This window comes from Halictus rubicundus, chromosome 5 (genome assembly GCF_050948215.1).
Source record: "Halictus rubicundus isolate RS-2024b chromosome 5, iyHalRubi1_principal, whole genome shotgun sequence".
Classification (NCBI taxonomy): Eukaryota; Metazoa; Arthropoda; class Insecta; order Hymenoptera; family Halictidae; genus Halictus; species Halictus rubicundus.
In genome coordinates this window covers 8,866,674-8,879,860 of record NC_135153.1, presented here as the reverse complement: position 1 = coordinate 8,879,860, position 13,187 = coordinate 8,866,674, and the positions used below count along the sequence as shown (strand labels likewise).

General features: G+C 35.9%; 4 protein-coding genes and 1 long non-coding RNA gene across 10 annotated transcripts; 3 read left to right on the top strand and 2 right to left on the bottom strand.

Moving 5' to 3' along the window:
• Positions 1-48: 48 nt before the first annotated feature.
• LOC143354248 (uncharacterized) lies at positions 49-3,728 on the bottom strand. The gene is made up of 2 exons (XR_013082302.1): positions 3,464-3,728; positions 49-3,421 (listed from the first exon to the last, which is right to left on the bottom strand). It is a non-coding gene; the product is annotated as an uncharacterized LOC143354248 (long non-coding RNA).
• A 142-nt stretch (positions 3,729-3,870) lies between these two features.
• On the top strand, positions 3,871-5,841 carry LOC143354244 (protein mono-ADP-ribosyltransferase PARP16-like). The gene is made up of 6 exons (XM_076788186.1): positions 3,871-4,622; positions 4,703-4,858; positions 4,958-5,167; positions 5,238-5,403; positions 5,484-5,616; positions 5,682-5,841. The coding sequence occupies exons 1-6, from the start codon at positions 4,302-4,304 to the stop codon at positions 5,839-5,841; spliced, it is 1,146 nt and encodes a 381-aa protein (XP_076644301.1). The 5' UTR covers positions 3,871-4,301.
• A 63-nt stretch (positions 5,842-5,904) lies between these two features.
• LOC143354245 (vacuolar protein sorting-associated protein 26C) lies at positions 5,905-7,443 on the bottom strand. The gene is made up of 6 exons (XM_076788188.1): positions 7,242-7,443; positions 7,030-7,173; positions 6,538-6,930; positions 6,372-6,468; positions 6,172-6,297; positions 5,905-6,089 (listed from the first exon to the last, which is right to left on the bottom strand). The coding sequence occupies exons 1-6, from the start codon at positions 7,296-7,298 to the stop codon at positions 6,007-6,009; spliced, it is 900 nt and encodes a 299-aa protein (XP_076644303.1). The 5' UTR covers positions 7,299-7,443; the 3' UTR covers positions 5,905-6,006.
• Positions 7,444-7,649: 206 nt separating this feature from the next.
• LOC143354242 (G2/mitotic-specific cyclin-B-like) lies at positions 7,650-11,141 on the top strand. Its single transcript, XM_076788179.1, has 5 exons — positions 7,650-7,952; positions 8,437-9,018; positions 9,090-9,329; positions 9,405-9,523; positions 9,614-11,141. Exons 1-5 carry the CDS (start codon positions 7,923-7,925, stop codon positions 9,864-9,866), a joined length of 1,224 nt encoding a protein of 407 aa, XP_076644294.1. The 5' UTR covers positions 7,650-7,922; the 3' UTR covers positions 9,867-11,141.
• Positions 11,142-11,243: 102 nt separating this feature from the next.
• Positions 11,244-13,147, top strand: LOC143354243 (protein mono-ADP-ribosyltransferase PARP16-like). 6 transcript variants are annotated; one of them, XM_076788182.1, is made up of 7 exons: positions 11,244-11,377; positions 11,490-11,789; positions 11,870-12,025; positions 12,127-12,336; positions 12,407-12,572; positions 12,627-12,771; positions 12,837-13,147. In XM_076788182.1, exons 2-7 carry the CDS (start codon positions 11,538-11,540, stop codon positions 12,994-12,996), a joined length of 1,089 nt encoding a protein of 362 aa, XP_076644297.1. In that variant the 5' UTR covers positions 11,244-11,377; positions 11,490-11,537; the 3' UTR covers positions 12,997-13,147. The 6 variants fall into 6 exon arrangements, with proteins under 6 accessions (XP_076644297.1, XP_076644296.1, XP_076644295.1 ...); XM_076788181.1 differs by having other exon boundaries at positions 11,276-11,789; positions 12,639-12,771; XM_076788180.1 differs by having other exon boundaries at positions 11,276-11,789.
• The last annotated feature ends 40 nt before the right edge of the window (positions 13,148-13,187 follow it).

Here is a 13,187-nt window from a genome sequence, read left to right as displayed (position 1 = left end):
TCTACCGCTACCCGTCGTGCTGAACTGTCGTTAGATTTTGTACTTGTAACTTGTAACTTGTAACTTGTAACGCTATCAGCGCGAAACTTGCTCAACAACTTGTCTTCGAGCACGGTGTCTAAGTACTTACGTAAATCCGTTAAACCGAATGGGAAAGTCGAATCGGCGCGTCGCAAAGCTTGTATCCTCTCGTTCTCGGTTAGGGTCGTTTTACAGTGAATTCGCATTACGAGTTAGTCCCGCCGTTCTTTTTACTGACTCTTATACGAAATCGATAGGTTCTCGCCGAGCGTCGCATTTGAAATATACAGGGCACGCTGGAAACCTAAGAGTCATATCCGTCTACAAGCCATAAAGAACCTATGACCACTAAACGCTAGTGACAAGAAGACTGTGAAAATGTCTTCGATACAATGTTGCGCGGAGAAACGGACAGCGAAACTCGGGAGCCGTCGCCTCCGAGGAGTGTATCACACATTGTCGGCTATATCAATATATTTGTGGCATTATTCTGATTAAAATGATGCCAAACGCGATATAATTCGGATCGCATTTACACTAATTTTCTGTTAATGTCATTGTGATGGGAAGACTTCCATCGTTCATTACACAAGTAAATATCATCGGAATTATATCGTATTTGGTTTCGTTTTAATCCGAAAAATGCCACGAATATGTTAGTGAAAGTTTCATTAAAAAATAACGAAAAATAAAGAAGTTTTTTAATTGGATTAGTAGTGGTCTTCTGGACTCACACCGATATAGCCGACAATGTTGTGGCCGCGACGGCTCTCGAGCTTCGGCCACTCACCGCGGTGGTGTGAGTTTTTCCACTGACTGCAAATTGTAAGGTTGTAATGAGCTTGTAATGAGAATTTACTGTATATATCCCGGTCCCGGTCCGGTGAGTGCGTAAGGGCTAAAAAAACGAAGTGACCAAATGTCTGTCGACAAAATGGCCGCGTATTTGGTAGGCCGGGACCGGAATATTATAAAACTACCCTTGATCGTCTCAATCGCGTAAATTGCAAAAGCTTCAAATTTCTTTCCATTGCATTTCGCTCCGCCAACACGAGTGTCTGTGATAAAATCGTCATTCGATTAACAGATTAATCGAAGTGGAGCCGGGGGACTTTCGTTCGGATTTTCGGATGCTCAGCCCTCCGTGGGCAACCACAGACTTTTGAAATTCCTAGTCGTTTTCGTAGTTGTAAACATAAACGACTCAGAATGCAGATAAAAAAACTAAGATTGCAGACGGAGGGTTAATTTCTAGTTCGCGTCCGCGTGGTGTTTGTGTCCCTTGGCTGGTTAATAGTTAATAGTTAATAGTCGATAGGTAGTAGCTCTAGCATCTGACTCGCACTCAATGTTTCCTATGAACGTTCGTTACGAGGGACTACGAGCATCGAGCTGGCTCGTAACTTGAACAAACTTTCGAACCGAATCCAGTGGCCGCATTTTCAAACGTACACGCTACTCGAAAAGCGAACGAAAGCACAAACAACTTGAAAGTTACTTAATCTCCGTTGTATTCGAATCATGATGTACTATACTTTGCACCGCTTACTACGCACACTACGCTTACGTTTCGAGTATATCTCTCGATTCCTCTTTCTTCGGTCTATCGGGATCGAAGAACGTAACCTTGAACTCCATCGAAAAGCGGTATCGTTGGATAAGTATTGTTGTTGGACTGTACGGATCCTATGCAGTCAACCCTCCTATAAGGCGATTAATTCGTACCGCGTTAGAAGAAACTCAGAATTAGTACAAATCCGATCAGACTCGATTAAATTTTATACAAATTAAATCGCAATTTTCGCTCCGCGTTATAGGGTGGTTTACTGTACTTCACTCTCAAACCCTGCGTCGCCATAACGCAACGCGATACGTTCATCGAATACAAAACCGTAGCTTTTTCGCGATTCGAACCTTTTTTCTTTGGCGTGCACAGAACGAATATACAAAGAGACGCGCGTTAACGAGGAATGGATGTAACGCAAATTCTAGGTATAAAATCGACGTTGTTCAACAGTGTTCCTTCGCATCGTTAACAATCTCCAAGAAACTTGTACAAAAGAAATCTCGAAAACGTCAAAAAGACAGCATTTGTATACATATATACATACATATAGTATATTATATATATTATATTGTAATATACTTGATCTATGTAATATAATATAATATGTACAATATATGCACAGTGAGGAAAAAAAGTGCTCGTATATCGGCGGCATCCGCGCTGCCATCTGCTGATACGACATCGCACATCGGAGGATCGGTTCAACCGATCCGCATCCAAAGGATTTCTTTCGCTGATGAGAGCATAGATCGTTGTCTGCGAATAATTCTTAACTCGATACGCGTGCTAAAGGTTTGATTGTCGCATCGATAACGAGGGACAGTTGTACCCGAGCAACTTTTTCTCCTGCTGTACAGAGAGAAGTTGTATTTACTTATTCGCATATCGGGCCCAGTGCCCCGTGGGCCGATCCGTGCTCGTGCCTGTTCCGTATCCTCGAACCTTTTCTACTGTGTCGCACCAGAGCACGGAATCTCGGTCTGTATTTTGTGCTTTTAATCCTTGCGGTGGTTCTTCAGGTTGTCGGAAAAAGAAAGGAAAATATCCGAAAAACAATACGCGAAGCGGAATAGTAATTAGACAATAAAGAATCGCGTAGTCCGGACCGATGCTAATGCATTGGTCATTTGGTTGCGCGTTGTACGTTCACGAACAGGCAAGGTTTAAAGTCACAAGCATACGTGAAACCTGTAAATACCGTCTCTACTGTGTAAATACATTCGTTTTTCACCGACACCGATATATCGTCGATGCGATCATTGTCAAGTACGATTGTTCGTTGTCTCCGATGTTTGCAGGAAAAAACTCTTCCATTTCGATCGACTATTCAACTTTCTTTTCTCTATACTTTACGGTTTGAAAGCTCGCGACTTTATCAGAGTTTCGACGACAGACTCGTGGGTATCCGGGAATTGTTCGAATTACACAGGTACAGACAACCCTCCTACAACGCGATTACTTCGTACCGCATTATAAGGAGAAACGCGGAATTAGTACAAATCAGATGAAATGAAATTAAATTTTATAGAAACGACATCGCAATATTTGTTCCGTGTTATGTGGGTACTTAACGGGTTGTAGAAAGGTTCACTGTACAATTTATTGCTACACGAACGATTATTTATCAGAGAATATATATAGCGTCCTGTTCGCGGCAGTCGTGTTAACGAAGGTACTTTTTAATTGGACAAAAGCATACATACGTACATATACGTACGTATGTCTAATACATATATGTATATACTGTCAATTACATTTTATAAAGCAACTTTGTAGTATTTTTATCTTCTAAGTGGATTTAATCGATTCCGTCTTTTTACACATCACAGCACGCTTGTTATATACATATATATATATATATATACATGTACATACATACATACATACATACATATATATATGTGTAGATTTGTATGTTTTTGTATATATTCTAAACGGTTCGCGAGTCTGGTCGATTGAACGGTGTGTAAGTATCTATTTAGGCTTAGGCTAATTTGCTTGTACTCGCAATGTTATTCAAACATAATCCTAAATTGTGTTTCGACATGACTGAAGAAAACAATCGATTGTAACAAACGAAACGAACACCGCTGTAGTCCGATATCAAATGTGAATTGATCAAAATATACATTGAGAAATATATAACTGATCCCAAAAGGTGTTCGGCCCTCCATTCACGTTAATCTTTCTTCATGAAATTTACAGGAACGAAATAGCTCGCACGCTTAATGTTTGTTCAATGTTAGCTAATTGTACGAGGCGCAAAATATCTGTTCGAAAAGTTCCTTCGAATTTCGAACCGCGTTTGCTTCGTCGGATCCATTGGAAAAGCGAAAAACGAGATCGTGACAAACGAACGGACAAAACAGATGTGATCTGAGACAGAAGCCACGAGCAATCTAGGCAATGTTCACGATTTTACCACAAATTCGCTGTAACGCCAGCTTAAATCTGTAACTTGCAAAACAATTAGCCGTCCGAATTTTTGTTTGCGAATACCGGAAAGATTTTGACCTCAAAAACGCCCGCAGTGGACCGTATGTACGTCACGACTAATTGAAAAGTTTCAAATTTCTAAATTTTGAATTATATCCCACAGAAGAACAGAAATCTCCGGAATCCGAAATTGATAAACACCAAAAATGAAGTTTGATTTCTAATTGGATTCAAATCTATTTCAAATTTATATTAGATCGATCTGTAATTAGTAATTATGGATAATTCGCACAAGCAACAGAATGAGAAAGCAAAGGAAAAGGAGAAGGAAAATCGTGTGAACGTTAATGATAACAAAATTGATACTGAATCCGATGTCAACATATTGTATACGAGCCAAGTAGATTCCACGAACTCGCAAGAAGATATAACAAAGAAGGTTTCGTCGTTAAAATTTATGTTGGAAAAGGATTTTACAGCAGCCGATTTAAAATGGTCATTGTTTGTAGCGGCGTGCAACACGTATCGCTACGATACTTGTTTAAAACCGTTTCCACCGATGTACATTAAGAACGAATGCAAAGACATCGACGCTTTGGTAGAGTATTACAAAATATTAATCGTAATTTATCCTTACCTGTAGCGAAGCGCTCGTTAAAGATTGAAATTTTACTACAGAGGAAAGCTATAGAACTGATTCCGCCGTTAACTGTGATACTGAAAGCATTGCAAGAACCAGATGTATACCAAAGATTTGGCACAACTATAGAATTATTGTATTGGGTTTTAATTCGTTTAAGAGACCCTTATATAAAAAGCATTAACAAAGATTGTGTAAGTTCTATCGTACATGCTTTTCTGTATATTTTGAGTCTTTATTTTTAATTTGGTATTCATCTTTTCAATAACTATTCGCAAATCTTTGGAGTACAGTACGAAGCCATATTGAGGAAAGTGCCATCGGAGATATCGGTAGCAGCACCAAATTTGATATTCCAAGTTGCAAATGCAAGACAATCGACTTCAGAAGAAAAGTGGAAGTCAATTGCTCAAGGCTGTAGAACCTTCTATGCTTACCATGGCAGTCGATTAGAGAATTTCCATTCTATTATACATTATGGTCTGCAACAAAGTATGTGCAAGGTAAAGTAGATCAAAGTTGAACGATCGGTAAGAAAGCCAAGATCTTTATAAATGATTCTTCTCTCTTTAGAAACCATTGTTTGGTAAAAGAATGTATCTATCGAACGAGTTAGCTGTAAGTTTACCATATAGTCCAGTAGGATATGGATGGGGAGGCAGTATTCTTGGAAATGAAATGAGTTGTATCGCTTTGTGTGAACTTGTCGATCACGTTGATATCAAAAATAAAGATTCTGGTAATTATATTTCATGAAGATGCAGACACAAAGTGTATATATATATATACACATATATACATATCTAGAATTCATTGCAGAAAATAATGCTGAGATCATGGCCAAAGATTCTTCTGGAGGCACAGCATCGAACAAATATTATTTAGTAACAAACAGTGAATTTGTACGAGTAAGATATCTTCTCGTTTACAGTCAAGAAATACAAACCACAAGGTATAAATATTCGTAATCGCCAACAATCTCTATTCAGTGCAAAATAGTAATTCGTAATATTTCAGATCTACTAATAATAGAGGATTATTAGCATGGTTCAAGCAACATAAACTATTAACACTGGTGCTTGGTTACGTGGTGCTACTGGCGTCAGTTGGTTTAACTCATAATAAACAAATTGAGAAATATTATAAATTATTTGCTCAAAAAGTTGGTATCGAATAAAATTTCTTTTGCATGTGAAGAAGATTATACTTACTCTTTCTCTATTTTTCACACAACTTTCACTAGAGTTCAACATCGTATCGTATTTATTTTTAGAAATATATACAATTATTTGTAAATAATATACATATTTTGCATAAAACGCTGCATACCTTGGTAACAAATTTAGTACCTCGATAATATAATAGGAAAGTTTTCAGTAACTAAGTAGTCATCTTCGAATACTACAATGAGGTTCACTTCAAATTCTGTGAAAAGAAAATATATTTCTTGTCAAAACCACAACATGTAACCAATTTATATTTATATAACGAATATAAGAGATCTTACCAACTTTAAAATTGCTTGTACTTAATGTAGGGCATGTAAATAATCTGGGAAATATCATATATATTGGTATAGGCAAATTTGTACATGGATTTCCTTCCCCAATCTGTATATTTTGTATTTCTGTAGCTAAAATATAATGTCATGAGATAGACTTTACGTGATTTCTTCTAACTTAACTAATTTAATTTCGAGAATCTTACCATCTCTAGAGTATCCTTCCGCGCAACCACACGTTTCCACTCTCACCAACTGTAGTTCAATCGATTTTATCACAGCTTCACAATGTTCGATAACTACCTAAAATTTAATATTGCATGAAATGCATTGCCATGTGATAATCTATATCAAACAAAGTTTTCCGCTTACCTCTCCTGTTAAGGGTTCAGAGATCTTGCAATACAATGTATCCAATTTTCCTGAAATACAAAATCTAGGTACATTAGTTCTGTCTCTTGTATTTTGTAACGATTCTGGCATGATTTTGAAAGCCACTGGTTTACTCGGTTCCTTTTCTATCTTAGAAGGCACTTTGTCTTCCACTATGAACTCCAGCGTCTTGCTTACATCCTTTGCTAAGAAACTTCTTTTTATATCGCAACGTATTAGATATTGTATATTTACAAAAACACCATGATAGGTTTCGTACAAGGATTTAGTTCCTCTGGGTTTCAATGGCAATTCAAACGGTATCTCTGTTTTACCATTAGGTATTTTGCCACTCGGAGAAGCATCTAAAGTGTATTGCACTAGCTGTATGGGCTGAAAATATGATCATTCAAAATGTTCAATGATTTCAATCGTTAAGCTAGCTAATTAAACTAGTTGTATGTACTTAAGGTAACCGAACGGTTGTCTAACCTTCACGGAATTATAAAAAGCTTCGAATATACCAAAATTCTTGGAACTAAGCTGTAAATTAACCGAGCCGTCCATGCTCAAGAATATTCCATCGTGCTTCACATCCGAATTCGTTTTTAATAATATTACACCAGCGACGATCTCCTGAAACATAACCTCTGTGTTTCTTGTTCTTCAATTGTTATTCGAAGTAACAAGTAACATAAACATACTCCTTCATGATATATTTTACTAGCTCGTTTCAATTTAATATCGACACTAATGGACATGTTTCAATTAGAAATTGTCTACTTAATCAGCAACCGCGTGAAAATATTCTGACGTTTGTCAATAGTGACATTTGCCATGCAATATTGTCGTCCACATATACATTATTTGTAATGTTCTAATAAATATGATAAATCCGATTAAATAACACGAACGCCAAAGATATCGAAAAACTTTACAAAAAATACAAAGTTAATTGATAAAATATATGTATACGGTGAACATGCTATATTAGTAGGAGTTAATTGAAAAAAAGTCGATCAGCTGTTTTGTAAAACATTAGCATTTTTGGTACAGTCGGAAGATCGTCCAAAATGTTAATTTGTTACATTCGGTCAATTTTGAACGTTATTCGTATAATGCTATTTGTATATGTGAAAACAAACCTGTTTACTATTTAGCATTTCAAAGTCATAGTTTACACACCACTGAATCGGATCAACCAATCAGGTGTATCGATTTTCGCGCTCTTTTCTCGGTACGCTGTATGCGCACAGGGTGAACTTCCGTCTGATCGGCTAAACAAATTCAAACTCAAACTGTCGGAGTCGTTGCTGCGAGGTGGACGTCGTTTGTGAGACCAAACTCGATATATTTTGTGAGGCTCTACTCGATCTACTATAACAATGGCCTTAAAAAATCGGACCGCAAATACGGTGAGTAAAAAATTTCCAATGCAAACGTTCATAGACGATTATTTGTAGAATGACGATAGGACAGAAGCAGTCAATAGGACAGGGGGTAACCGTCCATTCCCAACATCTTTAAATGCCCATCGCTTGTTTTAAAGTCTATCGAAATAACGCTTGTGCTTTATCTCTACGTCATAATTCGCTTCTTACCCGTCTTAATTTCATTTATTTGTTGGGCATATATAAATCGGACTTTTAATATATATAATTGGACTTTTCGGATTTTTCGATTTGTGAAACGACTGTTTATTTCGAATACATTTCCGTGATTACATCACTTAATTTAATCACGTGCTGGCAAATATTTTGATGGAATTTTGTTGTAACATTTATATTATGCATTTCATTATATTTTATTCGATAGAAGTGTTATGGCAATAGGTGTGTATTGGATATTACAAGTACTCTCATATGTACATTAATGATTGACAAAATCATCAATTTTCAGAATATTTTGAACCAGGAAAATGTAAAAAATATTAAATCCACGCATATTCCTGTGCCAGGAAAGACAAGGAGAGCTGCATTAGGTGAAATTGGAAATAAAGTAAACACGGTCAGAGGTGTTGAACCTATCGACAGGACCAGTTTATTGCAAATAGATAAGAAAAAAGCAATAGTTGAAAAAAAACAGGTTTTAAAACCAGCAGAAAAAGTGTTGGAAAAGCCTCCTGTACAAATTGTGATACCCGTAGTAAAAAATGTTGTGCCACAAGAAAATAAAATAGCTCAAGTTCCTCTAAAAAATGAGGTAGAATCGTTTTCCTCCGACCTTTTGGCAGTTGAAGACATTGACAAGGAGGATCATGAAAGTCCTGCTCTAGTCTCTATCTATAGCAATGACATATACGAGTATCTAAGAACCCTAGAGAGTAAATATCATGTGAAAAAAGGATATTTGACGGGCCAAGAAGTGACACCAAAAATGAGGAGTGTACTCGTAGATTGGCTTATCGAAGTTCACCAACAATTTCGTTTATTGCAAGAAACACTGTATCTTACAGTGGCTATTATCGATAGATTTTTACAGGTTCGTTGTTCTTCAAAAACAAACAAATGCATATGTTCGTTGTTTCAGTTGGTTCATGTTGTTGTTTGTAGGCCTTCCATTCTATAGACAAGAAAAATCTGCAGTTGGTCGGGGTAACAGCTATGTTTATTGCTAGCAAATACGAGGAAATGTATTCTCCGGATATAAGTGATTTTGTCTATATCACGGATAATGCATATTCCAAGGAAGAAATATTGCAAATGGAAATGCTTATTGTGAAAACTCTAGATTACTCGTTAGGCAGGCCACTGCCATTGCATTTTCTTAGGAGGTACAGCAAAGCTGGAAAGGTGTGTATCTCATGATTTCACAGATTTTCCATTATCATTTACATTATGTCAAACAACTTTCTTTCTTGTGGCAAGGCTCTCGCTGTACATCATACTATGGCCAAATATTTTTTGGAGCAGTGTCTAGTGCATTACGAAATGTGTCACTACTCCCCCAGCCTTCTTGCAGCTGCTGCAATATACTTAGCATTCCTGTGAGTTGCATTGCTTTTGAATGTAATCTACTTGTATCTCCAATACAATACTTGTTAATAATCCATTTATGTTGGTGTTTATTTACATAGCATTATTGATAACAATGACAAGGACAAAGTTGTTTGGACCAATACTTTAGCACGCTATAGTACCTACACTAAAGATGACGTGCTGCCTGTGGTACGGCAAACGGCTAGTATTATAATTAACGCGGATAAAAGCAAATATCAAGCTGTTAGGAAGAAGTACGCTCAGTTGAAATATAAGAGGATCAGTGTTCGGCCTGAACTTCGATCACAGATTATGATCGCTATGGCTGCAGTGAACGAAGAAGCAGCATAAAATTTATTTAGGGGTGGAAACTACATTGTGACATTTGTTTGTGCAATGTTGCGATAAACAAAGCAGTTACGACATAAATAGGGCGACGCACTTTCAAAAGTAAAAACACGGTACTAGCAAAGACAAAGAAAGGGCAGAAAACGGAAGCACATTCATTTTATTCACATCCCGCGGTCCATAGAATTTCATGGTATTCCCTCCTTTGGCTTTGCTTGTGCAGTATTCTTTAAAGACAATGTTGTACAAACATCTGTATCACTACTGATAAATTAATTTAAATTAATTGCAAATAAAGGGAATGACGTATCAAAAAAGGTCACTAGCAAATTACCGAAATGATCTGTAATTCTTCAATGCTTATGAAGCAATAGGAGGTATGGCGTTAGGGAAATGGAATGTCGGGATCATAATTCATTTTAAGTTACAGTGATCAAAGTGACGGTCCGATTGAAAACAGGGCGATTTTAGTTTGTTATATTAAGGAACTGTATAATATTTTCGAAAAAGAAAAACTTTAATAAGTAATTATCTGTGACGCAACTTTTTCCAAAAGTTTTTCAAAAGTATAGTACGCGGCATAGTAAGAGATATCTCGTTTAATAAAACTGGATATTTGACAGAAAAATTACTTGTTCAAAGTTTTTCTGCTCTTATACGTAATTGCTGAAATTAAGGTAACTGTATATAAAAATTTTTCTAGTGTAGGAAAGAAATAAGATGAGCATGAGTATAGTCAAGTGGCACTGAATTAATATTTTTTATTACTCTATTAAAATTCGTGAACAATGTTTGCCAACAGATCTTGATTTAAATTGAATTAAAATTCGGCAAATGAATTTAAGTTGAAACCAGCATGTTATTTAACTATATCTTGACAACTAATGCGTCTGAAATCAAATTGCATGATAAGTAACAACCATTTGTAACTGGCCTGACATAATACCTTTACTACTTTAAAAGTTAACGTTAAATTCAGCAAAGTATTCATTTATCGTGATATAATCCTTGAGATAAATAATATTTAAATACTATTTGATATATTAACTTAATAATTTGTCGAAGTTTTATATAATTTAAACCTTGATTTTTAGGTATTTAAGTCGTAAATTATATCTTTTATATTGGAATATTGAAAAAATTTTAACACATTCACGATTATAAAAGAATTTTTTATTTTGATATTTTATCTATTCAGTCGTTTCGCTTGGAACATGTAACTATTTAAAATTTGTGTAAAGTATTAATGCAAAATAAAGTATAATAACGTTTCCGAAAGTGATATACATCATTTCAGCAAATTAAAATATTACATCAGAATGTTATTTACTTAGAAACAGAGCGCACGCGACTTGCCATGGCCGCAAGGGGCGCTACTCGCGTTAGACGAACCGCGTCCCCTTCTCCACGTTAAACGTGACTGCGGGGGGGGGGGGGGTGTCGACGCCAATGGTCTTGACGTTTTGGTTCCCTGGAATCAAAATTGCCAGGCCTGGAATAGAGGAACGTATGAGGTTACTGTTAAGTATTAACGGTGAAATCTCAAAAATGAAGTTTGCTATTTAAATGATACGAAATCTATTTTTCAATCTCTGTATAATGATGAATAATTCGCATGAACAACAGTATATCCATAATGGAAAGGAAAAGGAAAGGGAAAACCATGTAAACATTATGGATAGTAAAATCAATACTGGATCGGATGTAAACATATTATACACAAACCAAGTAGATTCTGTAAACCAACAAGAAGAAATAATAAACAAGGTTTCATCCCTAAAATTTTTATTGGAAAACGATCTTAAAGGGGCTGATTTAAAATGGTCCTTGTTTGTAGCAGCTTGTAACACGTATCGTTATGATACTTGTTTAAAACCGTTTCCACCGATGTACATTAAGAACGAATGCAAAGACATCGACGCTTTGGTAGAGTATTACAAAATATTAATCGCAATTTATCCTTACCTGTAGCGAAGCACTCGTTAAAGATTAAAATTTTATTACAGAGGAAAGTTATAGAACTGGTTCCGCCGTTAACTGTGATACTGAAAGCATTGCAAGAACCAGAGGTATACCAAAAATTTGGCACCAATATAGAATTACTGTATTGGGTTTTAATTCGTTTAGGAGACCATTATATAAAAAGCATTAACAAAGATTGCGTAAGTTCTATCGTACATGCTTTTCTGTATATTTTGAGAGTCTTCATTTTTAATTTGGTATTAATCTTTTCAATAACTATTCGCACATCTTTGGAGCACAGTACGAAGCCATATTAAGAAAAGTACCATCGGAGATATCAGTAGCAGCACCAAATTTGATATTCCAAGTTGTAAAAGCAAGACAATCGACTTCAGAAGAAAAGTGGAAGTCAATTGCTCAAGACTGTAGAACCTTCTATGCTTATCATGGCAGTCGTTTAGAAAATTTCCATTCTATTATACATTATGGTCTGCAACAAAGTATGTGCAAGGTAAAGTAGATCAAAGTTGAACGTTCAACGAGAAAGCCAAAATCTTGTTAAATAATTGTCCCTTCCTTAGAAATCAGTGTTTGGAAAGGGAATATATTTGTCGAGTGAATTAGGTGTAAGTTTACCATATAGTCCAGTAGGATACGGATGGGGAGGCAGTGTTCTTGGAAGTGAAATGAGTTGTATCGCTTTGTGCGAACTTGTCAATCATGTTGATGTCAAAAGTAGAGATACAGGTAATTATGTTTCATAAAGATGCAGGCACAAAGTAAAGCATCGCGTATATCTAGAATTTATTGCAGAGAATAATGCTGAGACTATGGCCAGAGATTCTTTAGGAGGAAGTGTTCCAAATAAATATTATTTAGTAACAAACAGCGAATTAGTACGTGTAAGATATCTTCTTGTGTACAGTCAAGAAGTCCAAACTACAAGGTATAAAATATTCATAATCTTAACAACCTCTATCGAGTACAGGATAGTAATTCGTAATGTTTCAGATCTATTAATAATAGAGGATTATTAGCATGGTTCAAGCACCATAAATTTTTAACATTTGTGCTTGGTTACGTGGTACTATTGACCTCGGTTGGATTGACCCATAATAAACAAATTGAGAAATATTATAAATTATTTGCTCAAAAAGTTGGTTTGGAGTAAAGACATTCTTTTTTATATGATCACAAATCGTTAATTTGTTCTTCCGTCTGTTAAGAAAATTACCCTCTACTTCTTTTTATACAACTTTGACTACAGTCTAATGTAAAATTTTATTTATCGTTAGAAATATATACAATTTGTAAATAATATACACAGTCTAATAGATAATTTAACCCAGGCCTGGGCAACTT

Excerpts from the sequence above, each read along its gene's own strand:
- LOC143354244 (XM_076788186.1), top strand. The coding sequence starts at position 4,302 with ATGGATAATTCGCACAAGCAACAGAATGAGAAAGCAAAGGAAAAGGAG. Across the intron at positions 5,404-5,483 it reads TATCAAAAATAAAGATTCTG|AAAATAATGCTGAGATCATG; the intron begins GTAATTATATTT and ends AATTCATTGCAG. Across the intron at positions 5,617-5,681 it reads CAAGAAATACAAACCACAAG|ATCTACTAATAATAGAGGAT; the intron begins GTATAAATATTC and ends GTAATATTTCAG.
- LOC143354242 (XM_076788179.1), top strand. The coding sequence starts at position 7,923 with ATGGCCTTAAAAAATCGGACCGCAAATACG. Across the intron at positions 7,953-8,436 it reads AAAATCGGACCGCAAATACG|AATATTTTGAACCAGGAAAA; the intron begins GTGAGTAAAAAA and ends ATCAATTTTCAG. Across the intron at positions 9,524-9,613 it reads GCAATATACTTAGCATTCCT|CATTATTGATAACAATGACA; the intron begins GTGAGTTGCATT and ends TTATTTACATAG.
- LOC143354245 (XM_076788188.1), bottom strand. The coding sequence starts at position 7,298 with ATGTCCATTAGTGTCGATATTAAATTGAAACGAGCTAGTAAAATATAT. Across the intron at positions 6,298-6,371 it reads GGAAGGATACTCTAGAGATG|CTACAGAAATACAAAATATA; the intron begins GTAAGATTCTCG and ends ATTATATTTTAG. Across the intron at positions 6,090-6,171 it reads TACAAGCAATTTTAAAGTTG|AATTTGAAGTGAACCTCATT; the intron begins GTAAGATCTCTT and ends TTCTTTTCACAG.
- LOC143354243 (XM_076788180.1), top strand. The coding sequence starts at position 11,430 with ATGATACGAAATCTATTTTTCAATCTCTGTATAATGATGAATAATTCG. Across the intron at positions 12,573-12,626 it reads TGTCAAAAGTAGAGATACAG|AATTTATTGCAGAGAATAAT; the intron begins GTAATTATGTTT and ends GCGTATATCTAG. Across the intron at positions 12,772-12,836 it reads CAAGAAGTCCAAACTACAAG|ATCTATTAATAATAGAGGAT; the intron begins GTATAAAATATT and ends GTAATGTTTCAG.